General features: G+C 54.1%; 1 protein-coding gene across 1 annotated transcript in view; it reads right to left on the reverse strand.

Annotated features, from left to right (window-relative positions):
* The window catches only part of POLE (DNA polymerase epsilon, catalytic subunit), a gene marked incomplete at its 5' end in the record, with an annotated part of 32,501 nt that extends 8,140 nt beyond the window's left edge, over positions 1-24,361 (reverse strand). Inside the window, 33 exons of the mRNA XM_082491898.1 lie at positions 2,160-2,300; positions 2,662-2,805; positions 4,297-4,506; positions 4,842-5,060; positions 5,148-5,270; positions 5,343-5,423; positions 5,608-5,710; positions 6,001-6,215; positions 8,035-8,230; positions 9,670-9,827; positions 10,333-10,477; positions 10,751-10,843; positions 11,230-11,378; positions 12,557-12,702; positions 13,378-13,524; positions 13,619-13,721; positions 14,109-14,237; positions 14,992-15,099; positions 16,352-16,564; positions 17,451-17,564; positions 18,253-18,385; positions 19,178-19,297; positions 19,880-19,965; positions 20,239-20,349; positions 20,756-20,863; positions 21,132-21,212; positions 21,540-21,681; positions 22,622-22,776; positions 23,320-23,412; positions 23,562-23,606; positions 23,686-23,766; positions 24,092-24,262; positions 24,299-24,361. Of these exons, the coding sequence (XP_082348024.1) occupies positions 2,160-2,300; positions 2,662-2,805; positions 4,297-4,506; positions 4,842-5,060; positions 5,148-5,270; positions 5,343-5,423; positions 5,608-5,710; positions 6,001-6,215; positions 8,035-8,230; positions 9,670-9,827; positions 10,333-10,477; positions 10,751-10,843; positions 11,230-11,378; positions 12,557-12,702; positions 13,378-13,524; positions 13,619-13,721; positions 14,109-14,237; positions 14,992-15,099; positions 16,352-16,564; positions 17,451-17,564; positions 18,253-18,385; positions 19,178-19,297; positions 19,880-19,965; positions 20,239-20,349; positions 20,756-20,863; positions 21,132-21,212; positions 21,540-21,681; positions 22,622-22,776; positions 23,320-23,412; positions 23,562-23,606; positions 23,686-23,766; positions 24,092-24,262; positions 24,299-24,361 (4,326 nt within the window). The remainder of the gene's footprint in view (positions 1-2,159; positions 2,301-2,661; positions 2,806-4,296; positions 4,507-4,841; positions 5,061-5,147; positions 5,271-5,342; positions 5,424-5,607; positions 5,711-6,000; positions 6,216-8,034; positions 8,231-9,669; positions 9,828-10,332; positions 10,478-10,750; positions 10,844-11,229; positions 11,379-12,556; positions 12,703-13,377; positions 13,525-13,618; positions 13,722-14,108; positions 14,238-14,991; positions 15,100-16,351; positions 16,565-17,450; positions 17,565-18,252; positions 18,386-19,177; positions 19,298-19,879; positions 19,966-20,238; positions 20,350-20,755; positions 20,864-21,131; positions 21,213-21,539; positions 21,682-22,621; positions 22,777-23,319; positions 23,413-23,561; positions 23,607-23,685; positions 23,767-24,091; positions 24,263-24,298) is intronic.
* Between the last annotated feature and the right edge of the window lie 993 nt (positions 24,362-25,354).

The following is a 25,354-nucleotide window of genomic DNA, read 5'->3' on the forward strand; positions in this document are numbered from 1 at the left end:
AAGAGAGGTCTTTCCTTGCCCCAGGCTGTGTCCAGCTGGGCTCTCTGTATCTCTGAGGATGGAAACTTGCATAACCCTCTGGGCAACCCGCTCAACCACCTTTGCAGAAGAAGTTTTTTCTGACGTTAACACAGAATTTCATGTTTCCTTTCACGCAATCACGGAGTCTTCAGAGTTGGAAGGGACCTCTAGAGATCATCCAGCCCCACTCCCCTGCCAAAGTAGGATTGCCCAGAGCACATTACTCAGGACTGCATCCAGGCGGGTCTTGAAAATCTCCAGAGAAGGGGACTCCACCACCTCCCTGGGCAGCCTGTGCCAGTGCTCTGTCACCCTCACCGTAAAGAAGTTTTTCCGTGTATTTGAACGGAGCTTCCTATGTTCTAACTTGTGCCCATTGCCCCTCGTCCTGTCACTGGGAACCATTGAAAAGAGCCTGGCTCCATCCTCCTTCAACCCACCCTTTAGATACTTGTACGCCATAATAAGGTCTCCCCTCAGCCTTCTCTTCTCCAGGCTAAAAAGTCCCAGCGCTCTCAGCCTTTCCTCATAAGGCAGATGCTCCAATCCCTTAATCATCTTAGTTGCCCTTCGCTGGACTCGCTCCAGAAGTTCCCTGTGCCTTTTGAACTGGGGAGCCCAAAACTGGACACAGTATTCAAGTTGTGGCCTCACCAGTGCAGAGTAGAGGGGGAGAATGACCTCCTTCGACCTACTGGCCACGTGCCTGCTGCCTCCCATTCTCTCTCTGGGCACCACCGAGAAGAGCCTAGCTCTTCTCCTTCACTCCTCCCATCGAGAAGGTCCCCTGAGCCTCCTCTCCTCCAGGCTGAACAGACCCAGCTTGCTCAGCCTCCCCTTGCGTGACAGATGCTGCCACCCCTTGATCACCTTGCTTCCTTTTATGCCTTTAAAACTTCTCCATGCCCCTTGTTTTACTTCAGTTGCTAATTTTTATTTCCTCTGCTTCTTGATTTTGCCTAGTCCCACTTATTAAGCACTACGGCAGCGGAGAGGACTCAGGTTTGCTACCAGAAGATCTCCTACAGATACGATGACTTTGTGTAGATGCTAGTCACTTTGGCAGAGGGATTTGAAATAAGTTTTGGGCGCTGCTTACTAAACTAAGAGTTGCACCTTGCCTTCTGGGACCCTCATCCAAATTTTCTAAAACCAGAGATTTAAGGTGACTAAAAACGGTTTCTTTCCTCATGCCCCACTGTAACACTTTCCAGGCTATACCAATAACTTTGGTAGCTGAAGTCTCCCGACTTTATGATGCTCTTTTTGCCCTTGCAGCCTCTTACATCTCAAAGCATTTTGTAACTAATGGCACCACTGCTCACACCAAGCTTGTGCTACTTAGGCCAAGACTTTTGATCCGTAATAATTCTATATTGCATTTTAGTAGCAAGTTCACTTGCCTTTATGCTTTCTTTAACATACAGCTGCACTCTTACAAGGGTGCAACTTACTCTGCCCCTTCCATACAGGTCCTGACACCATGACGTCCTCTTGATTAAATTCCCATCACCAGGTTTTGAACTGCTGAACAAACCAGTCTCCCTGTTAGAAGCAGGCATCCCACTTTCCCATCTTCATTTTCAGGCTTTCACCATAAATAGCACTGGTAAATTTAATTTTGACTTGATTGCTTTATACTGAACTTCATTTAGGTTGTTCTTGCTCTTCCCAAACTTTCAAGTTGTATCCTATTCTTCTCTCTAAAGCTTTCATAACCTCGTTTTAGAGGACAGGGCACCCACACATATGTACGACTCCACACATGTTGGGTTTTCCCCTACCTTTACTCTAAATACCCCTTATCTTTTCTGGTTCAAACACCAGCAGGCCGGTTCTGGTTTGGTTTAAAGGAAGGTAACCCTTTATGCTTAAATACCTTCTTTCCCCAAAAGTTTCCTAACTCCAAATAAACCAAACCCCCTTTCGCTGACATGCCTTGAACCACATGCTGACACTCAGTATCTCTGCCCATAGGAACGTGGAACTTATATTCCCCCGTACTCTGCTGTGCAGGGTCTTCGATTTTTGGTGTCTCACCAAGTTGTTGGCTTTTTAAGTGCCAGGTGCCCTCCTGTACCACTGGGAAACAAGCTACTGCTCAGCGGTCCTTACAAACGAGCACCCGGAGGGGTTACCTGCGTCTCATACACTCCCTCGATGTCTGGAGCAGAGAGGTCTGCATTGATTTCATTGATGTGCTCTTGGTACATGTCTTCAGGGACGGAGTATTCATACAGGTTGTAAACTAAGTTTGAGCGGGGCAGGATCCTGTTCACCTGCCGAGGCAAGGGACACGCTTAACCCGGGCATGTCCCACCACGTGGCACCGCTGCCAGGAGCTGAGGCACTTCTAAGGGCTGCAAGGAACTGGGGTCTGAGCCAGCCCAGCTCCTGGTGCTCCTCTCTCCTAAGGAAATCAGCGGTTTATGCTCATGCATGTTACTAATTCCCATAACAAAGCCTCTGCTTTCTGGGCAGGCTGGGATGAGCAGAGGGACCAGGGACTGGATGAGGTACATCCATGGATTGGGAGAGTGAGACAAGGCAGATGCTTCTAATATCTGCTTACAGTGAAGGTGAAGCACCTTATCTCATCGCAAGCAGCTGTTTCCCCTTCCAGGAGGGGCAGGTCCTCACCTTCCTGTAGGCTGTTCCCTCCTCTGGCTTCGGGACGCGCTGGTTGACATAGAAGACCCGGGGGATGCTCAGCCTGATGCAGTGCAGGTCACTCCCGATCACCGCCCACAGCCTGAACAGCCCAGGCTGGCTCGTCTCGGCGATCTGCAGGGCACCAGGGCACCAAGTTAGTGTTAGCAGGGAGATCCAACACATTAGCAGTCCTTACGTCTAAGCTGCAGAGCCCTACGTGGATCTATATGGCCAGTTGGCGACCGCAAAGAGAGCGGAGGGCTTGGAGGGTCATCCTTAAGAGTCTCCATGTCCTGCTGCTGTCCCAGGGCACCATGGAGAAAACTCTCCGGCTAAGGCTGGCCAAGGAACTCAAGCTGACCCTTGATGTCAGCCAAGTCACTCTGATGTCCTGGACCAGCCGTCCCATCTCAAGCTCGTGCTTGCACAAGGGCTGCCTGCAGCTCTGAAGGCCTTTCTGGAAGATGACGTGGGTGACAAGGGGCTAGGCTGAGATGGCCATGCGTAAAGAGGATTTGTGAAAACCCCTGGATGGCACCACCCCAACTCTGCGATTGTACGTTGGCAGCTTTCAGGGCTCACTGGAATCCCGTGTCCATCACAGGCACACTGTGCCCAGCACTGGGCTCCTCAGTACAGGAGAGACATGGACATGCTGGAGACAGTCCAACGAAGGGCCACAAGGATGAGGGGGGGATTGGAGCATTTTTCATATGGGGAAAGTCTGGGAGAGCTGGGACTGTCCAGCCTGGAGCAGAGAAAGCTCAGGAGGATCTCATCAATGTATATAAATATCTGAAGGGAAGTGCAAAGAGGACAGAGCCTGGCTCTTCCCAGTGGTGCCCAGTGGCAGGACCAGGAGGGCACAAAGTGGAACACAGGAGGTTCCCTCTGAACATCAGGAAACACTTTTTCACTGTGAGGGTGACCGAGCCCTGGCACAGGGTGCCCAGGGAAGTTGTGGAGTCTCCCACTTTTGGCCATACTCATAGAATCATAGAACAGTTTAGGTTGGAAAGGACCTTGAAGATCATCGAGTTCCAACCCCCCTGCCATAGACAGGGGACACCTCCCACTAGACCTGGTTGCCCAAGGCCATGTCCAGCCTGGCCTTGAACACCTCCAGGGATGGGGCCTCAACAACCTCTCTGGGTGACCTGTTCCAGTGCCTCACCGCCCTCAAAGTGAAAAACTTCTTCCTAATGTTTAATCTGAACCTGCCCTCTTCAAAAGCCATCTGGACACTGTCCTGGGCAACCGGCTCTGGGTGGCCCTGCTTGAGCAGGGGGTTGGACCAGATGGACCCCAGAGCTGCCTCCAATATCAGCCAGTGTTTTTGTGGTTCTGTGACTACTGCACAGTGCTGCCCTTGGGCTGAACTGGGGCTGTCCCACTGGTAGATCTCCACGCACCTCCAAGATTCGCCACCAGGAATGACCACGTGGGCTCCTCTTTCCATACAGATGTGTGTGAAGCTCTGCAGCCCCACCTGGCCTCCCCAGGGTTAACACCAGCGTGGCGTTGGGGTCAGCAGTCCCTGAACTTCACCATTTGACCGCAGATAGTGTAAATGTGAGGCTTATGCCCCAGGCTGCCCACTGCGGCAGGTTCCCTCCCCAGTACCTGCACAATCTGCCAGGGCAAGTCCAGGATGCTGCGTGCTGTCCTGCGCAGGTAGCTGCTCAGCCCTTTGGAGAAGGCATCGCGGACCACTCCTCCACCTGCTGCCACCCCTCCGTCCTCCAGGCGCCGCCTCTTCTGCCGCTCTCGCCGCTGCCGAGCCTGCAGCTCCCACTTTTTCTGGTGGTAGCGCAGCCAGACCAGACGCTCTTCCTGAGTGGGGCGACAGCACAGGTGAGTTGATCCAGAAACCACTACAGGCTTTCCACTCCCCCAACACCATGCCATACGGCCGAGCCCTCCATCCCTCAGCCCCACACATCACGTTATCACGTTCCCGTCCCAGCTGTGTAGTGACCACCGCCCCCTTTTTCCCTATCAGTGGTTATATTTCTCCATCTCCTCGTTATATTTCTCCTTGTAGCCCTGAGCCATGGGCGTGTAGAGGGTTTCAGGAGACCCACAGCTTGCTCCTGGCAGCACCCAAGCTGCTCAGGTGGACATGCACAGCCCCAGGGCATCTTCTGCCCAGTTTGCTTCTCACCTACCTTGGTGGTGCCCAGGGGTGGAGGTGGACCCAGGATTTCTCGCCAGGACTGGGATAGCTCCAAGTACTGGGACATCTGTTGGCTTTCTTCTGCTGCAGGGACTCGCTTCCGCTTATTTGCGATGGGAACCAGTGGCTGAAGGGTCTTTGCAGACCCAAAGTCCTCTATGTCACCAATCTGTGAGTTGGGTGCCCCCTCTGGGGGCTGGTTGGCGAGGACCTGAGGGAGCGAGGACAGCAGGAGGACGCGGGTTGCAGGAGAAAAGCCCCACCAGCGCAGCCAGCATCTTTCCCTCACCCTCTTTACCTGTCTCTTGCCTTCTGAAGTGAAGAGCTCGTTGATTTTTTTCTGTTTGTACACATCGTTCTTCTCCAGCAGTTTCTTGTGGAGCCAGTCTGGGTGCCGGACCCGCGGCACTGGGTTCTTTACCTGGAAAGCATCTCCAAATCACAGCGAGTCCCTTGACCAAAGACCTCCTCCTGCCCCACCACCGCCCAGTACCTGCTGCAGGGCTGCAGGAATGGTGATGATTTTCTGGATGGTGCTGCCCAGTCTCTCGATGTAGTAGTCCCAGTCCAGGATCTGTGAAGAGGGCAGAGCAGTGGGTAGCAAAGAAAGCTGAACGGAAGGCCACCAGTTGCAGGATCAAGCATCTCCCTAGGACCCCTGCCCCCAGCACCCGCCTTCGCGAGCACCAGTAGCCACTGCCTCGGTCACACCTCCGAAGGGACGAGCCCTTCTCCTGGAGCAGGGATGCCTCTCTCACCGCACGGATATTGAAGTCCTGCAGCGAGGGGCTCTTCAGCCATTTTCGGAGGTAGTGTTTACGCACACTGGGCTCTGCTTGGAAGATGGCGAGGGGAATGGCCCTGGGGAAGGCAGGGAAGCACTTATTACCCACCTGGAGCAAGGTCCCCGCACCACACGTCCCCTCTCCCAGCCTGCGGAAACCCTCCTGGCTTCTCCTCCCACCCCCGTGAGGTCACCGTGTGGCGGTTGTATGGCGTTAACCACGGCCAGTCTTGCTCACAGTCTGAGCCAGCAGACAGGTGATGACTTGGCCACACCACACCAGTTTACTCACCTCCTGCAACCCTGCCCTTCCCCTCCTGGTTGCCCCCACGCTGTCAAAAGCCCTGGCCCCTCAAGATGGGGTTACCTCTCGGTGACCGGTGACCCTTCTGGTTTCTTGGAAATGATGAACCGGCAGCTCAGCCCTGCGTCCTTCACCATCTGGTCCCCCAGGAACTCTGCCAGGCGCTTGGCAGTGCTGATGGAGGTGGACTTCTGCTCCCCGTAGTCCTCCAGCTTGCGTGACATGGACCGGTTCTCCGAGATCAGCTCAAACAGCTCCGTATCAGGCATGTTGGCAGCCTGAAAGGGAGGGAAAAAACCCAAAGCTAGCAAGAACCTAATGATCAAACCTTGCTGCTGTCAGACACGGGAGCACCGACAACTGGCTGGGATGGCTCTTTACGGGGAGGTTGGGAATTGCTCCCTGTTGCAGCTGCCAACGTGACGGATTGGAAAGAGAGCGCGTGGGTTTGAGCCTTGCATTGGTTTATGCCGTGGCTGGGCTGTGGCAGCACTGCTTTGTGATCATAGAATCGTAGGGTTGGAAGAGACCTCTGGAGATCATCTAGTCCAACCCCCCTGCCAGAGCAGGGCCACCTTAGAGCAGGTTGCACAGGAACACGTCCAGGTGGGTTTTGAATGTCTCCAGAGATGGAGACTCCACCACCTCCCTGGGCAGCCTGTTCCAGTGCTCTGCCACCCTCGAGGTAAAGAAGTTCCTCCTCATGTTTAGGTGGAACTTCCTATACTCAAGTTTGTGCCCGTTACCTCTTGTCCTGTCACTAGGCACCACCGAAAAGAGCCTGGCCCTATCCTCCTGGCACCCACCCTTTAAGTATTTATAAGCATGGATCAGGTCCCCCCTCAACTGTCTTTTTTCCAGACTAAAGAGACCCAATTCCCTCAGTCTTTCTTCATAAAAGAGAGGTGTTCCAGTCCCCTAATCATCTTGGTAGCCCTATGCTGCACCCTCTCCAGCAGTTCCCTGTCCTTCTTGACCCGGGGAGCCCAGAACTGGACACAGTGCTCCAGGTGTGGCCTCACCAAGGCAGAGTAGAGGGGAAGGATGACCTCCCTTGACCTGTTGGCCACACCCTTCTTGATGCACCCCAGGATGCCATTGGCCTTCTTGGCCACCAGGGCACATTGCTCGCTCATGGTCATCCTGTTGTCCACCAGGACTCCCAGGTCTCTTTCTACAGAGCTGCTCTCCAGCAGGTCAGCCCCCAACCTGTACAGCTGCATGGGGTTATTCCTCCCCAGGTGCAGCACCCTACACTTGCCCTTATTGAATTTCATAAGATTCCTCTCCGCCCAACTCTCCAGCCTGTCCAGGTCTCTCTGTATGGCAGCACAGCCTTCTGGTGTGTCAGCCACCCCTCCCAGCTTTGTATCATCAGCCAACTTGCTGAGGGTGCACTCTATCCCCTCATCCAAGTCGTTGATGAATATATTGAACAGGACTGGACCCAGTACTGACCCCTGGGGAACACCACTCGTCACTGACCTCCAACTAGACTCTGCGCCCCTAACCACAACCCTCTGAGCTCTGTCTTGCAACCAGATTTCTATCCACCTTACTGTCCATTCATCTAACTCACTCTTCCTAAGCTTCCCTATGAGGATGCTGTGGGACGCACGCACAAAGCAGCTGGGCTCACCAAAAACTTGTTGTACAAGGTCATTGCCAAATGGAAGGCTCTCGGTCACTCTCACCCCCTGGTTTCTTGCGTTTTCTCTGCTCTCCCCAGTTATTGGGTAGCTGATGTCTCTGTGCTCCTCATAAGACACTCTGCAGGCAAGCGGCTCTGTCATTTTCTGCCCCAGCAAATGCCCGTAGCCAATGCCCTCGGGGAATGAGGGGCAACAGAGCAGCTCCGTGAAGGAGGCGACTGGAGAAGGACACCACTCACCCACAGTTATAGCTCAATGAAGAGCCCTTGCGCTAAAATACACTAAAGAGCAGCCCTAGAGAACCAAAGCAGCAAAAATAAGATGGAAGTGACCATCAGCGGCACAGCAGACCACCTACTCTGCACCCTCCCCCCAGTTCCTGGCCAGCTCTGATACTTCTTCTCCAGCTCCCCCTCGGGAGCACAGAGCACAGATCTGTGCTTACCTTGCTGTAGAGCACATCCAGCCAGTAATCGGCCACCTTGGCCACAGAAGCGTAGACCTCCTCCAGGGTGCTGCCTTTCAGAAAGGCTTCAAATACGGAAGACTGGAATATCTTCACCAGCTGCAGCTCTCCCCGGCGCTTCACCTCAAATCCCTTCAGCTCAGCCAGGGAGCCATCCTCATTGAACACCGCGTACCTAGGAGACACAGCGTGGGCAAAACCGGCCCTGCTCCAAGGGACACATCCTCCAGGATCCTGCTGGTATCCCTCCTGCCAAGGCGCTTCTCCCCACGCTCCCATCCGATGGGTTCAACGGAGCCGTGGTGCTTGACACTAGGATGATCTTGGAGCATCTAGATCTGCCCTACCACCAACTGTCTCAACTCGGTCTGCAAGAGCGCCTCAGCTCATCCATACCGATTGGGAGAATGACCTCAATTGCACACAAGTAAAAGGGCGGGAGGTGAGAGCCCGGGTGAGGAAACGGAGGAAGATATTAGGAAGAGGTTTAGCAAGAAGAAGGAAACTTTGTCAGCTCAGATGCTGGCAAAGGGGTTCAGAGGAAGCTGGATGTAGCCAGGACATGACTATAGGAACGCTCCTCCCTCACTCCTTTTCTCTTGCATTTTTTCACATTTCACAGCCCTGCCAATTATTTGGATGTCTCAAGAAAAAACTTACGGGAACATTAGCTAAGAGAAGAGAGGGGACACTCAAACCTACATCACTTTGCCAGCCCTTCTCCCACCTGACCACGTTCCTGTGGGCACAGCCTTCTCTTCCTCCGCCAATGATGCTGCCTGCCAGCCACCTCCAGGCTCTTTTGATTGGAAAGCCACCAAGAAACAAATGCGCTTGCTAACATCCCCAACCTATGAGAAACCAAGCGGCCCCGAGATAAGAGTCCTATGAGCAGAACCTGCTCAATGCTTGGCATCACCTTGACTCCTGTGTGCAGACGGTGGATGCCTGGGGCTTGTCCGATGGGGCATTAAGCAGAAAGCAGCGTAGAGCTGTAAGGACAGAGGGTGCTGGAGGGCAGCGACAGCATTTCTTGGAGCCAGACGCAGGTCTGTGGGCACCCCTCTAGCTAGTGGTTGCTACTGCTCTAGCCCACGTTCCTACTTAGAAGGCTGCAGAGAAATCGGTGAAGTTTGTGTACAACTATACTGTAACGTGACGGTAATGGCAGGACCTGTTCCTCCTTCCAGACGGAGAAGGAAGGGGAAACACCTAGGAGAAGCATTGCTAGGGGTCTGTGGACTCCTGAGAGATGGACTGGTGAGTTTAAACAGATTAGGTTGAATATAAGCAGTATGAGAAGTCCTCAGAAGGAAAGTGAAAGTTCTCCTGCACACCTCAGAGCCAAACAAGGAGATCATGTCTGGTCACCAACTTGTAGAAATGTTGTTTTGCTGTTATCTTCTGAAATTTATAGACATAATATGGCACCAGAGGCAAGTGCATAGCTGGATTCAAAGACGATTCAAAGTAACTTGCCATTTAAAGCCAGTGAATCAAGCGTGCTGCCAGCTCCAGGGGCAAGGACCAACACGCCCCACATGCACGAAGGGAAAGAGGCCTTCAATCTGTTAGCCAGGAGAAGTGATAATATTTCAAGCTTTGAAATCTCACCTTTTCTTCAGCTTCTTGCCCTCCTCCTTGGAAGCTGGGAGGATCATCGCCAGGTAAGGTCCATCCACTTCAAAAAAGATGCTGTTCTCTGAGCGTGTGACGTAGGTGAGAGAAGCTGGGTCCTGCAGCTCTTGGTACTGATCATTCGTGAAGCCTTCCTATGGGCAAAGCCCCAGGAGAACAGCTTCACCCAACAGCCGGGCTGGTTTCACCAGGAGATGCCCCTCGGGCATCCCCTGCCTAAAGGGATCGCTGAGCACCCTTCTGAAAACTACAGCACAATTTAGGACTCAAAAATCAAAACAACCAACTTGCCTGTTGAGGTGAAAAATGCTTTGGACCCTAAGATTACATTATTTTGTCTTACAGAGGCTGGAGCAAGCAGAGGATGGGTTTGGACCTTGCTCTAGCCTGCACAGGTGAGCACGCACCGACCATGCCCTCTTACACACCACCCTCTCTGCTGCAGGGACATCGGAGCTTCTCCCTCCACTCAGGTGCTCTCCAGGGCACAATGCAGCTGTGCAGCAAGCAGGGCCATCAGCCCCAACATCCGGCTCGCTACACGGGGAGTGGACACGGAAGAGAGGTTCTCCTCCCTTGTCAGTCCTCCACCTCCTTTTCCCAGACCGCAGAGCTGGCCTGGATGGGCGCAAGACTCACCTTCACCAGGATGTTCAGCATGGCACCTGGGTAGGAGATTGTCACCTTTGGCTTCTTGGCATTGGTTGACTTGATGACAAAGTTCTCCGGGAAGCTGTTGGGAAGGACACACCAAATCCCATCGGTATCCAGTTCCAGAGGTCTCCTAAGGAAGGAAGGAAGGATGGTCACTGTCAGGAGAGAGGACGATAGGGGAGGCTCAGCTCTGTGTCCCCCATAAAGGCAGAGGCAGCCTGTTGTATGCATTCTCTGGGCCCTTCTGCAAAGCACACCCTCTTAATACAACAGAATAACCACAGCAGGGTCAGAAATCTGAATCTTCAACACTATCTGCTGAAAGCTCAGGTGTTTTTAACTTGCTCCCACATCTGCCCCAGATGCAAACGGACCATTCTTCCCCAGGTCAGCGCATACTCACCCAATCTGCTCGATCAGTTCCCTGGCCTGAGTGATGATATTCGCTCCCGTGAAGCAGACGATGCCAGCCATTTCCATGGAGTACCAGCGAGCCCTGTAAGCAGAGGAGTCAAAGTGAAGGGGATGAAGTGGTCCCTCCCAAACCCAGCTACGGAAAGGGCAGGAGGGCCTCCAGATGAAGAAGGGCAAGAAACACATCAACACTGGCTCTTGGTCAACTGTTCTCCTTGCCCTAGTTACGACACTTCAGAAAAGCTGGAAACCCACTAGCAGACAAGATTCCCGTCACTTATGGCCAACACAAAGTCTGGCAAGAGTCTCCAGGATGAGAAATCATTGGCAGAAGCAAGAGGAGAGCGTTACAGACAGCACCCACCTTCGTCTGGTGCTTCAGAAGCAAGTGATGGCCTCCCTAGGACAGTCCCCGTTTCCAAAGGTCCTCTCTGGGGAACCCCAGCATCACCCTGGGGGAAGACTCACCCTTTCCGCATGACGTAGCCATAGAAAGAGTTGAGGATGCACTTGTGGGCCAGCTGCAAGGAGTCATACAGGATTTCCATGTTCTTGCAGCGCTTCACTTCAGAGGCGTCTCCTGTTTCCACCGCTGCAGACAGCTTCTTCTTCCACACCTGCGAGCCGCAGGCAGAGTCAGGATGATCCCACACATCACTACCAGTGGTATCCAACTGGTTCCCCCTCAGTCCCAGTATAGAATTACAACTCGACAACACTATATCTTTGCCAAAGATCAGTGGCATGAGCTAAACATTCCTTTTTCTTTTGCAGCAGAGGAGGAGTTGGCCAGAAGCACTTTGCCACATGGTAGGAGGGACCTGCAGCACCAACCATAACTCTGACGGTGACAATCAGAATTCAAGCAGCACCGGCAGCGCTGCCCGCCTGCATCAGCTGTGCTGCACCACGTGCACGCAGGCAAGAACCGAATACACTACCTGCAGCAATCGATGATGTCTGGCTAAAGAGCAGAACCACCTGTGTAGAAAAAGCCTCTCGGCCAGGTCTGTGACTCAGGGCAGAAGAGGCACCTGGGAGCAACCGCAAAGCAAACTGCTCGTTAATTAACTCCACCAGAGGCAGAGTGCCAGGGCCTTGACATTGCCTTCAACACCCTCCAAGAATAATGTGCCTTGGTCTCCTCTAGCATGAACCTCAACCAGCAGAGTACTAGAGCATCCTCCTGGACCCAACTGTTCGTTAACCTGAGGTCTACCTTGCTTCTCAGGCGAGGTTTAGATTGGATATTAGGAAGTTTTTTTTCACTGAAAGGGTTATTAAACATTGGAACAGGCTGCCCAGGGAGCGGGTGGATTCGCCATCCCTGGAGGGTGTTTAAAGGGTAGACGTGGTACTTGGGGACATGGTTTAGAAGTGGTTTTGTCAGAGCAGGTTAATGGTTGGACTCGATGATCTTAAAGGTCCCTTCCAACCTCAGCGATTCTATGATTCTATGATTCTCAGGTGGTCTCTTTTCTCCAAAGTAGGAAGAATGCCCCAGATTGAACCCGGCCAGGTCAGAGATATCACAACAGAGACTAGCTGAAGATTTGCTAAACCCAGTGAAAGCTGAAGATGCAGCTTTGTTTCTGACAGCACCACAGAGGCAGTAGATGCCGTGGCAGCCGCTGAAGATTCGGCAGCAAGAAGCCACAGCTGTCAGGAGCTCCACCACATCCTTCTTGACTACTAAGGCTGAATAGAGCAATCCTTTAGCGCTCAGGTTTTCAATGAGAGATGAGAGGTCCCCAGCCTTGGCAAGACAAGTTAAACCAGAAGTTGAGCTCGGTACCTTGTGCAGCCCCTTGAACTCGTAGCGGCGGTCCCTGAAAGCTCGCACCGTGTCCACATAGAAAGAATTCTCTCGCTGGCAGATGGTGGTAACTCGTTCCTCCACCTTGGTGACGTGGATCTTCTTGTATGCCTTGCGGCAGTAATCTAGTCAAGGGAAGAAGCTGAGGGAGCTTCTGAGGGATGGTTGCCCCACTACGGACAGAGGGATGGGCACAGTATGGACAGGGAGATATCCGAGCAGCAGAAATGGGTGAGCGGGGAGACAGTCCTACTACGAAAGGGAGGGGAAGGAAGATACCAGCATGGAGAGAAGCAGCACCTCATTATGGAGACGCAGGGACAAGTGGGGGAAATAAACTCATCGTTGGTGCGTGTATGGCCTATCCACAAACCCAGGCTCTGCCCCCAGCCAGCTGCAAGGTTCTGCTGAACAGCATCACTCCAGGTGATGGGATAATGTTATGTTTCCCTTTCATTAACAGGCTTTAATTTGCAGCCTTCCAAAAATGGAGCCATTCCTGTTTCAGCTCAAATCCATGGCTCTCAACAGACAAAAGGAGAAAACACCGACACAGGCACTGGTGCCTGGTCCCTCTTTGGGAAGCACACAGGAGCCTGCTGGGATCCTGGAGAAGGTCCGCAAAGCATAGTCTGAGACCAGACCCAGTCTGAACCCAGACCCAGTCTGAACTAACCCCACAGCTGTAAGAGAGGTAATTAACGGTGAGCACTGCTCACAGTCTAGATTGCAAAACACCGCTCTGCGGTGATGTTGATGTTTTGGGGTTTTTTTGGTTTGTTTTTTTTTTTTTTTTTTACCTGCCAGCCGCTTTTTCTCGTACTTGGCCTGTTCTTCCCGGGAGAGCTCGTGGAAGGCGCGGGGTGCTCCGTCGGGGGACAGGGGAGGGAACTTCTCCGACTCCAGCTGCTGCTGGATGCGGTGATACTCGCTGCGGCTGGCGGGCACTGCAGAGGAGGGCAGCTATCAGTTTCCCAGGGGAGAAGCAGGAATTCATCTCCACCTCTGTGGGTTGGGCTGTGTGGTCCTTGCTGTACTTACTGAACTCTCCTCTCCACTGCCAAGTCATGCGGCGCTGGCAGTTGGCACCCGGCTTGTTGAAGTCACAGGCGGCACAGGTGGCCTCATCCACCATGGCTGAGGGCTGGAAGCGAGTAAGAGACATACAGGTGTTAGAGGGGACAGCTCTCCAAACGACAACTCGTGCCAGAACAGGCACTGGGTGGCAGAAGAACATAGCTGTGAACATCAGAGATGGTACTCAGTGAGTTCTCCTTTCCAGAGCTTTTCGGGAGCACAAAACCCACAAAAACAATAGCTGTTTTGGGGGGAAGAGTCCTAGCTAAAGTTGCAGCTCAACCTCTGTGGACCTGGCATCCATGGCAGATTGTCTGAATTTCACACCCAGCCTTATCTCATCCCCCTGCCCTGAGCAGAAAGTTCAGCCCTTGCTGCTAAGGGGATCCAATCAGAGGGACAACCAAGGTCATCTGAAAGACAAATTAGGAGAGACAAGGTTGATGCTACCCACCTGCAACCTGTTGGTCAGAATGATGTTGGGGTACATGGCCCCCACATCTAGATGGTAGATAAGGGGACACTCAATTCTGTTCGGAACATCCTTCAGGGAATTCAGTTTGACCTTGATTTCATCACAAACCTGAGGCAAGACAAAAAGAAGTGCAACTCAGACAGGAGGGAGTTCATGAGTGAAATACCTGTTGAATTTGGTCCTTTAATCCTGGACAGGGAGACCGCCACTGACTCTGGGGAAGGATTTCAAGGACCAAAGGAGCAGCATCAGGAACTTCTCGACCACCGGCACTTTAGGTTTTGTTTTGGACCTCCAAGGTAGGCTTTATCTGTAGGGGTACATGGAAGGTGAGAGCAGCTACTTCCTAAAGGTTACTTGATCAAGGACCTTTTCAGTGCAAATGGGTTAATGGAGACGACCAGAAGTCCCCAGTCACTAACTGATGATGCCCTCCAAGAAACTCCAGACTTGGCTTTGGAGAGGGGCGACCTGCACTTTGTAGCCAATAAGAAGTGGGGAACAAGAGGAACATGAGTATTTGGGATATCTGAGGGGTTTGTCTTCTGACTAAATCCCTTCCCAGCTCTCTCAGAGCTTTGCTCCTGGTTGAACCTGCAAAGGGGAAAGCAGGAACCGTGTCCCTCAGCCAAGGCAGAGACCCTGGATCCCCCGGCTGGGCTCCAGTGGCTGGGCAGAGGTGTCCTGGCTAGGGTTGCTAGAGGCGGCGGCTGCTTATAACATCCCTCAACACCATCTGCTCTGCAGGTGCCCATTGATGGACCTCTTGGTCTTTCTCCATAGAGTATAAAATGAACCTGAACAGGCTGCAGCCCCAGCCTGGCAGCTCAGCCCTCCCCGCCAAGCCCAGAAGGTGACATACCTCCTGGAAGTTGGTGACTTGATCCAACGGCAAACCCTCCTCCTCCTCAATGGCGTGCCGCAGCGTCTTCTCCACGTGCTGCACCAGGAAGTCGAAGGCAGCAGGGTTCTGCAGGGGGGAGGGGACAGCACCGAGAGCGTGGGCTGCCGTCCCCCAGCTGCAGGCTGGCAGCTCCTGCCCTGCTGCTGTGTCCCTGCCTGATTTGGGGAGCTCTAAGTACAGCCCTGCAGCATAGGGCAGCATGTTGAGGTACGGGCAGGGTCTGCACCACTGATACCAGCTCAAAAAAAAAAAAATAAATAAAGCAACAAAAGGAAGAGACAAAGGCAGCTAACGAGCAGCAGCTCTCATGGTCGCATGCTGGCTGGTGCAAAGGGTCCAAAGATTCAGCCCTAGATCCTTTTATACACCCAGCGCATCCTCCCCCATGATCATTCATTAGATGATATCCACCAAAATGTCCCGCGCTAAGCTGAGAGTCAAGCCACCTCTGAAAACTTGAGTCCCTGAGCACAACACAGGAATGAAGCAGAGCAAGGGGGAGGTGATGGAGACAGCAGCGTGAACCAGAAACAGGTGAAAACCGCCCAGGAAGGGTTCAGAAGAAGCTTAGTTTGGGTGGGAGAAGGACAGAGGGAGGACAGGACCCCAAGGAGAGGGAGGCATATCTTCCAAGAACCACTGGCTCAAAACCAAACCCCAAACCCCACTTCACCACTCTCCCTTGCTGTCAACAAGGTCTGGCTCGCTTCCAGTATGTGATATATATCATAGACTCATAGAATACCAGGTTGGAAGGGACCTCAAGGATCATCTGGTCCAACCTTCTTGGCAAAAGCACGGTCTAGACAAGATGGCCCAGCACTCTGGCCAGCTGAATCTTAAAAGTGTCCAATATTGGGCAATCCACCACTTCCCTGGGGAGATTATCCCAATGGCTGCTTGTGCTCATTGTAAAAAAATTTTCCTCTTGTGTCCAATTGGAATCTCCCCAGGAGTGACTTGTACCCATTATCCCTCATCCCCTCATCTTTTCCTCATCCCCTCATCTTTTCCACATGACTCCTTGTAAAAAGAAAGTCTCCATCTTCTTTGTAGCCACTCTTTAAATACTTGGAGACAAGATAAGGTCTCCTCTAAGCCTTCTTTTCACAGTTGCTCTCCAAGTGAGGCATAGATGGCCACTTGGAGGCCTCCCCCCATCCGTTTCCAGCCAAGCTCCATGCAGCTTCAGGTGCTCAAGGTCTCTTGAAGTATGACAGGGACTGCCCAAGCCCAGCAGGAGATGTTAACACCAGTGGAGGGTTATTCCTCACCACCACACTCCCTGAGGACAGGGCTTGGCTGCGTGGCCCCTTACCATTTTGAAGCGGCAGGGGATGTCACTGCGGAAGACCCCAGATTCCAGCGCTTCCACATGGCCTCCCACGTACGTCTCCGAATCCAGCACGTGGCCATCTTCTGTGAGTTTGTTGAATTCCTGCTCCTGCTTGTTGGGGAAGATGATGTTGGCATGATAGGCCTGAACCATCAGCAGCGCCTCACACAGTGTCCCAGATCCTTTTCTTAACACCTGCAGGAGAGACATCAAAGCTGGTTTTAAACTCAAAAAGAGTAGATTTAGATTAGGTATCAGGAAGAAATTCTTTGCTGTGAGGGCGGTGAGCCCCTGGCCCAGGTTGCCCAGGGAAGCTGTGGCTGCCCCATCCCTGGAGGTGTTCAGGGCCAGGTTGGACGGGGCTTGGAGCAACCTGGGCTGGAGGGAGGTGGATTAGATGATCTTTGAAGGTCCCTTCCAACTCAAACTTTCCTGTGATTCAGCAGGAAGTGCTGTACCAGCGCTGGTGGGCCCTGACTAGCCTTACAGCCATGTCAGCGAGCCAGATGGCTTCAGGTGGTGACACGTGTGACCGTACAGTGGGCAGTGCTGCAGCCCACAGCAAGGATGACAGGAGCAGGTGAGAAACCAGCACTGACTCCTTCATGTTGGCCGGTAGGAGAGCGGGCTGCAGACTGTACAAAGATCTCCAGACCTCTGTTGCCATCACCTCCTGACACTATCCAGTGCCTTTGTAGGCTAAACCGGGGGGGGACAAAGGGACATTTCCTAAATGTGCAGACACCTTCCTAACCATCCTCCCTACAGCTGACAACAGCCATCGGGAGACCCAGCTTTGTATGACCACGACTGCAAGTAAACTTGGCTCAGCATGGACCATCGGCCATACTTTCTTGCTCCAGCCCTATACTGCCAACCCTCAGGTCTCTGGTTCTTCAGCGCCTCTCTCAAAACACCCCAGAGCTGTGGAGAGTAAGGAGTAGCCTCCAAATCCACCCTCCCTCCAGATGGGAAAGTATCCGGGCAGTGGGAATCAGGTCCCTGGCCAGAGTGTCCCTGCAGCGTGGGAGACACGTCTCTTCGCCCAGCAAAGAAACCATCGTTTGAGGAGTGCACCCACCTCATCAGGCTCCATGGGAATGATGGTGCACAAGGCGAAAATGAAAGGATGCACGTACTTCATATACATGTAATAGGTAGCGACCGCGTCGGACACTGAATAGGTGGCCAGGGTCTGTCGGGGAAAGGCGAGAGGCAAATTAATCCCAATCCCACGTGATAGAGCAGCTCAATGACAATAATCTTTGATTCCCGCTGGACACGCTCGTATCGGCAGGAAGAAGGCAAAGGCGTATTTCTCCATATCGGGGGTTGCAAAGGGTACTCTGTTCGCTTCCGAGGACACCCTGCTCTAGCTCCAACTGCACAGCGATGTGTCAGCTTTGAATGAGAAGAAATGGGGAGGATGAGCGCACGGCGCGGATGTCGCCCTGTATGGGAACCAGGAGGCTGCTCCAGGGCTTTAGCAGAAATCTGCTTTTTTTCTTTTTTTTTGGCAGAAATCTTTAGCTTGCGACACCTGGAACACGAAGCCTGTTTCTTGTCCCTCCAGCGAGTAACGGCTCTTTGGGGTGTTTCGGATTTAGGTGGTGCCTGCCACCTCACAGCGATATAAATAAATACAGAGAATACACAGTGCAAGGCAGTGCTAGAACCACTTCAAAGAAATCCTGTTCTTTCTCCCCACAAGCTCAAGTGCTTCTAAGGCATCGGCAATTTGGGGAGACTGAGTTAATTTCTCAAAACCCACTGCATTAAGCAAATCCATTTTGTAACTGTTAAAGATTCAATCATAATGCCACTGCTCTAGGCTTGTTTTCCAGTTGCTCAGAGGAGATACAGTACAGGGAGGGAGGGAATACCTGAGGCTCCTCCGTAGCCATCCGGCACATCTCTTCAGGGTCCAGCTCCACTGGATCATAACCCAGTTTTGCTTTAGCTGCTGCTTTCAGGTTGTGACTTCCCACTGGGAGGTAACTGTCTCTCTTCACCCACCTGGACAAAATCATGAAAATACCAGATTGTGCGGAGAAACGAGCCCTGCCTTTCACAAAGGGGCTCAGGCTTGCAAACAGGACCTCGATCGCAAAGGGGACCTCTCACTGACGACAGCCGAGAGCAGAGCATCCAAGCGCAGTGGAGTGAGAGGCTGCCCAGCTTCACATATCCTGCATCTCTACCAATGCACTTAAATCCCAACCAGGAGAAACCCCACTATCCATACCATCACCACTGCTCAGAATTACCACCTTCCAACTCCTCCAGTGGCCTCACGATAAGCATTTAACCACTAGAGGAGACACCACCAGGACTGCAAGGACTCTCCAAAGTCCAGACACTGCTCCAGTGGAGGAAAACCCCATAAAAACCCCAACTTTGTTCTCTCTCCCATGCATGCACGATGTGTCCTTTCCTCTCCTGGCTGTGCCAGGAGGCTGTTGGGTTAGGATATGGTCCCTTCCCCACTCCATTGGCCTGATCTTAGCCCACCCTTTCTCCATCTCCAAATCAGACCTCGAACACCCAAGGACAGCCATCGGCAGGCTGCAGGGACAGAGACAGCCCCTACAGCCCTTCACGGGGAAGGCTTGGCAGCTTCTGCAGTATGCAGAGCGCCAAGGGGTAGCAGCACAGTCAAACAGACTACCACGCCAGCCTAGGGAGGTACAACACACAAAAGCTTCCAACAGACAGGCGGAAGACAGTATTCCAACACAACTGTAGGTATTTTGTATAAATTCAAGAGGTAAAGCTGCAGTTATACGGTAGAGGGGCAGCGTTTGGTACCTTAGACAGTCCATGTGGATGCACTGGGATGCTTTGTACTCTCCCTGGCTGTCCTTCTGAAACCCAATTTCCTGATACATATCAATTCCATGGGCTGCTGCTCTTGCTTCCACAAAGGGCCTGGGGAAAGAGGCAATGTGAAGAGAAGGAACAGAACAGCCATCTCCCTTCATCTCCGACAACGGGTTCACAACAGCTTCCTTACAAACTACCTAAAGAATTTTTCGTGCGATTTATCTGTGGTATCTGGCCACAGGGAAAACTTCCTGCAGGACAGGATTGCAGCATGACCCGAGAGGCAGAGGTGCTTGCTTACATCCTGCACCGGGAGGGGGAAGCACGTGGTCCCTCTCCCCTTGTTTCCCGAAGGATCGCTTGCCTGCACTCCTCTCCCCGTTATCTTCCAGGTCTCTTTTGACCTTGTCTCTACTCTCCCAAAACTGGGCTCATCCACACACCAGCGTTGCCACATTGACAAGGCTTTAAAGCCGCTCGGCCAAGTGGATGGGACTCTACAGAAGCTCATACTTCCAAGCCAGTGACCATAGGATTTGGGGAGGTGCTCAAACTGGCTGGACAGTTGGCATGGATCACGCACTATCACCACTGTGTGAGCTATGGAAGGACGTCGAGGCTGGTACTTGACCCTGCCCCACAGCTCGGGTGACACCTTGCCAGCTTGGCATTCATTCCTGATCTTACCAGTCAAAGAAGTCTCCATTGTATGTGACGATGATGGTGGGTTTGGTCTCCTGGACATGTTCAAACCACCTCTGGATTAAATGAGCCTAGGATGAAACAGAAGAGTAGAAAAGATACATATATACAGTAACATCATCTCCTCCACAAAGCAGTGGTGGACACCATAAAGTTTACTCCACCCTTCCCTTCTCCACCTCACCTAGCCCAAACCTGACCTTTCTGGCCCTTATTACCAAGAAATGACAGAATGACCAGCCCTGCCAGACCCACCACGCTAGGTGGCCTAGCAAGCTATTAGCTCTCTTTGGCCAACAAGAGCCCCAGGCAGGTAAAAACCCTGCTGGGCAGAACTGACTTACTTCATCTGGTTCGTTAAAGACACAAAATGGACCCTCATACTCCGGCTTGGGAGTAAACTCAAAGTCTTCGATATCCTCAGAGACGATCTCCCTATTTGTGATCAGGTAGCCCTAGAGAGGTGACACGGAGACAGTTAGGAGGACTTGGCTTGCAGGCAACACAAAAATGCTGTCCAAACAATGGGGTGTTTTCCTCTTGAAAGCCAGAGCTTCTGTTAAGGGGGAACAACTGTCTGGGAGTCATCTGCTGAACCATTGCCGGCCATCGGCTAAGGAAGCCACAGGGAGACAACGTGGGACAGCAGAGTTGTCCCAGTGCCCTCCAGGTTACTACTGCTCCCTCACAGGAGCACCAGGATCCTGAGCTGAGCTGGGTACCATGAAACTGAGTATATTATGCATCATTCAGACTTTAATTTTATTTCCACAGCCACACACCAGCAGCAAGGCAAGCTTGGAGCGAGCTGGGTTGGAGGCAAAACGTTGGCATGGATGAAACTACTCTGCTGCCCCTTACCTGCCCATCAATCATGTAGGAGATCATCATGATCTGGTCTGTCTCCGCATCAGGAAACTTCAAAGGGAGTTTGGTGGTTTCGATGTCAAAGGCGAGAACGACAGGATCCTGAGCAGGACCAAATCCATTAGAAAATATTCTAAAGTTGACTTGAAGTTAAAGAGGACTCCCATTAAGCCCAGCAAGTGAACCATACTCTCCCCAGTAATCATTTTACTGCTTTATCAACCCCAAAATGACTACCCAAGCCCAGAAACAAAGCTTTCCCCCTGTGCACCACGGTGCGACACCGGCAGCACATCTGAAACCAGTTCCTCGGGGTGGACGCGCCAGCCCTGCACCCCGACAGACTGACGCCTGCCCGACCAACGCTCACCGGTCGCTCCACGAGGTCATCTCGGCGGGTGATTTCGGGGGGGTAGGTGCTGCCCCGGTATCGCACGTTGTACCAGTGAGCCTGTCGAGAGAGGAGGGTGCACAGTGCCTTACTGCGGGGCCAGCTCCTTGCATCGCTCCCGCCAGGCTGCCGGGGACAGAGCTGTGCGAATTAAACGCAGCCCAGAAGAAAGGCTCAAACTGTGGCTGTGCATCAGTCATTTGACTATTCTGCGTATCTTTAACCAAGGAGAAGGCCCAGCAGTTCCGGACTAAGCTTTACACGTGAACTTATTGTCACCGACACCTTTGCAAAAGTCCTGGAGAGAAATGTTTCCACCCTGCCTGCACTTCAGGAGTACGGCAGCAGGAAAGCGAAGCTCTTCCAGCTTCCCTATTCCTTACTCACCACGTGGATCTTCAGGTCAATGGAGAGGCGAACGTGGTAGGGTACGTCGTACTCCCGCATATCCACAATGTTGTCCATCTGGTTGGCAACCTTTCTGGAGGCCCCTTCTTCATCCGTGCTCAGGGTGCCTCCGGTCAGAGCGCTGCGGGGAACGGAGCGAAGCAGCCGCCTTACCCGAGGGCACGTCTCTGCAGGCTCGGCCACGAGGGACAGCCAAACGGCACCGGTGACACCCGGCAGCAGGAGTCAGGGATAGGAGAGGAGAGAACGGGAAACACTTCCCCGCCATGCAACCACCCTCTGCTTGCAGAGGCGTCCCCGGAACAGGCAGCACGCGCAGTCCCATCGCCCCCATCTAAATTCCCATTTTCTCACGTCTGTGAGCTGTGTCTGCTCAGAGGTACAGGCAGACAAAACCTACACCTGCCTGTGTAACGAATGGTTCTTACGGCATTGGATTTGTAAGCCCGGTAACAAGTCCAAGGATAATGAGGCAACCTGGAAAGCACTTTGAACAGGGACAGTGAGCCTTCCAGGTGAGCTGGGAGCGCTCATTTTGCTCGATTCTTCTTCCTCAAGTTTCAACTGAAATCAGACTTCACGGCCAAGAAACCAGAGAGAGGGGCCAATTTTTCATGTGTATATTCCGGTTGACTTTAAAAACAAAGTTGTTTGGTTTTGTTTGTTTGGTTTTTTTTTTTTCTGCCTGCAACTGTTTCCAAACTTGTAAACAAGCACCTGGCTTTTTATTCAGAGAAAATGTTTGTTAGGTTTTTTTCACCCCTTTAGTCACAGCTAGCAGTAACGTTGCCCAGTGCCTCCCAGTATCCTTTCTCAGGGAAAGTATGTGACTGGCAGGCAAGAGGTACCACCTCAAAACATCACATCCCAGAGGCTCTGTGGCCTCTCAATGTACAACACTGAGCTGGAAGAACCACCCTGGAGATGGGCAACAGAGAGGCATAGCTGGGGTCAGATCCCAGGCAGGACAACCCCTCTCTGAGGACAGCTAAGAAACAACCAAGGGAGTCCCAAGTATGAATGTGAGGGGACCGACTGGCTGCCCTGAAAGGACCTCCCACCTCGACAGCATGGCCGTGTAGACGTCGCTCGCCTGGTCTCGCTCTCTGTTTTTCCTCACAGCAGGAGAGATCTCCTTCCGCACCTTCACCAAGTCATCCACCGTGTTGAAGGACAGCTTGATGTAGTTCCTCTTCAGACCCACCAAGTGATTTGGCTGCAAAGCAGCAAGACAAAGCCAGCTCAGAGGGGATGAGCACTGAGGGATGGCCACCATAAGAGAGGGTGGGAAAGGCAGACCAGACTGATGCAGGTGGAAGGAAAAAGAGGTGGGAGCATCAAACAGCCAGACTCTGGTGGGCACATCAGGGAAGAACGCAAGAGTTGCACAGCAGGGACCCGGGCAGCCCTGCTGCCCACGCGGGCAGGACCACGAGTGGGATTCACCCAGGGAAGAGGAGGAAGAGCAAGTCAAGCAGGAGCAGCATCCCCCTTGCACAACACACTCTCCTCCTCCAATCATTCCTTAATTCCTATACTTAAACATCTTGAACACACTGTGAAACAGCTGGAGAGGAATGTAAATACTACCGATAAGCAATTAGCCATAACTAACCCGTTTCTGATAGGCACCACAAGCAGCACTAGGAGATTAAAGTCAAGCGTGCTTTCCCTTCACTACTCTGCCCCCTTCCTACTTCACTAGAGCTGTGTGAGGTCCAAAAAAAAATGCTACTCAAGAGCGCAGAGGAATACCGACCAGGTCCAAGTCTTCTTTGGGGACAGTTTCCAGCTTTGCAATCTTCCCTTGGAATTTCTTGGAGAGGAAGGAGGACACTTCTCGCTCGCAGCCCTGCCGAAAGACCCTGGGGCTAAGCAGCGTGGCTCTGTCCCTGGGGGGAAGACCATCCCAAAGCAGGATGTCTGGGAGGTCTCAAGCACCCCAGGGACCCACTGTCCCCTTCCCTGGGGACCTCAGCCCTCCCAGGTTCCTCTCCTTACCTTCTGGGTGGCGATGTAGAAGTAGGGCTTGTAGGGCAGGGCCACCTAGGAGAGAGCAAGCGGGTGACAGCAGTGGGTCCCCTTGTGGGACTCTGCACCCTGCCTGGCCACCCCAGGGACCCACCTTGAAGCGGCTCCCGTCCTCCTGGATGAAGTAGTAGTCCACAGCGCTCACTGACCGCCGGTCCTCATCCAGCACCTCCGTCTGCCCACGGACACCATGGACTCAGTGGGGACCCTCCGTGAGACCCCCGCCCGGGCCTACCAGGATCCCTCCACGGGAACCGAGGGCCTCCCCGCGGGACACCCCCTTCTGCCGGGCCTTACCGAGAGCCTACCCCGTGGGACACCCCCCCCCTCCGTCGGGCCCTACCGAGGGCCTCCCCGTGGGACACCCCCCATCCCGGACCCCTCCCCGTGGGACAACCCCCCCTCCGCCGGGCCCTACCGAGGGTCACCCCGTCGGACATCCCCCCCCCGCCGGGCCCCATCGGTCGGCTGCTCGCCCCCCCCGCCCCGCCGGTCCGTACCGGGTGCATGTTGATGAGCCAGCCCGTCCGCTCGCCGGGCTCCGCTGGCCGCTCGAAGCCGAACAGCGCGTCCAGCCGGTCCGTGCGCTGCGATCGCTCCAGGCGCTTGAGAGCGGACAGCGCGGGGCCATCGTCCCGGCCGGACGCCGCCCCATCAGCCCCCGCCGCCGGCTCCCGGGGCCCGCCGGCCCGCCGCCCCCACCGCGCTCCCTCGGGGTCGCCGCCGCCCGTCTCGGCGCGCCGCCCGCCGCCGCCGCTCCGCAGCACCATCCCCGACCCGGCCTTGCCCGCCGCCGCCGCGGAAGGAATTTCCCGCGCAGCGCCCGGTTCCCGCGAGAACGAAACCACGCCACACCCCCTACCCCGCGCCGCGGCCAAAGCGCCAATCACAGCGCGACCCCGCCTCCCCCCGCCGGCACCTCCCACCAATCAAGGGCCGGAGCGGCCCGCCCCGCCCCCGCCGTCCGCCGCCCCGCAGCCGCCCCCGGCGCTGCCCGTTGCGAGACCGGGCGGCGCGGCTCGGCGCGGGGGGGGTGGGGGGGGGGGCGGTGGCTGCCCGCTCCCGGCCGCACCACTGCACGGGGGATTTCTCCCATAGCCCGAGAGGTGGAAGAAGAGCCCCGCACAGCGTGTGGCCTCCCCGCACACATGTCCGTGTCCCAGAGACACGCGTGGACACGCAGACACGGGACACGCAGACGGCCACTGGCGGGGCGCTGCCACCGTCGGCACCCGCGCTCAGGATCCGCATCACACACCAGCCCCGTCCCCCCCCCTCCTCTGGGGTGGCAGAGGCGGGAGGTCACTAGTGCAGGCAGACACCCCCGGGGTTCACAAGCGCACACACACACGCTCGTGGGCGCCCCGAGCACCGGCGTGGCCCCTCTGCCCCCCCGGCAGCCCTGCCTGGACCCCAGCCCTCAGACCCACCCCATGGGTCCTTGGCTCACCAGCTGGTCCAGCCTGGATTTTGCTGGTGGATGCCCACGCACACCCCTCACGCACCCGGTCGGGGCGGGGGGGGGAACTCTGCCCCCCCCACCAGACACATGGAGCCCCTCATTCGGCTCACACCACTCCCCCCCAGTACCTAGTTTCGGGGTCACCATTCCCACCCCCCACCCCCGTGGCTGGAGTTTAAAGACCCCCACTCACTCCAGTAGGTGACACTAAATCCCTTGACGCATGTGCGGGTCTCACCCGTAGCTGGAACTTGGTCCTTGCAGCACACACTCACACGGGGTAGAGAGACAGATGACAGAG

This window comes from Vanellus vanellus (genome assembly GCF_965231255.1).
Source record: "Vanellus vanellus genome assembly, chromosome: 16".
Taxonomy (NCBI): domain Eukaryota; kingdom Metazoa; phylum Chordata; class Aves; order Charadriiformes; family Charadriidae; genus Vanellus; species Vanellus vanellus.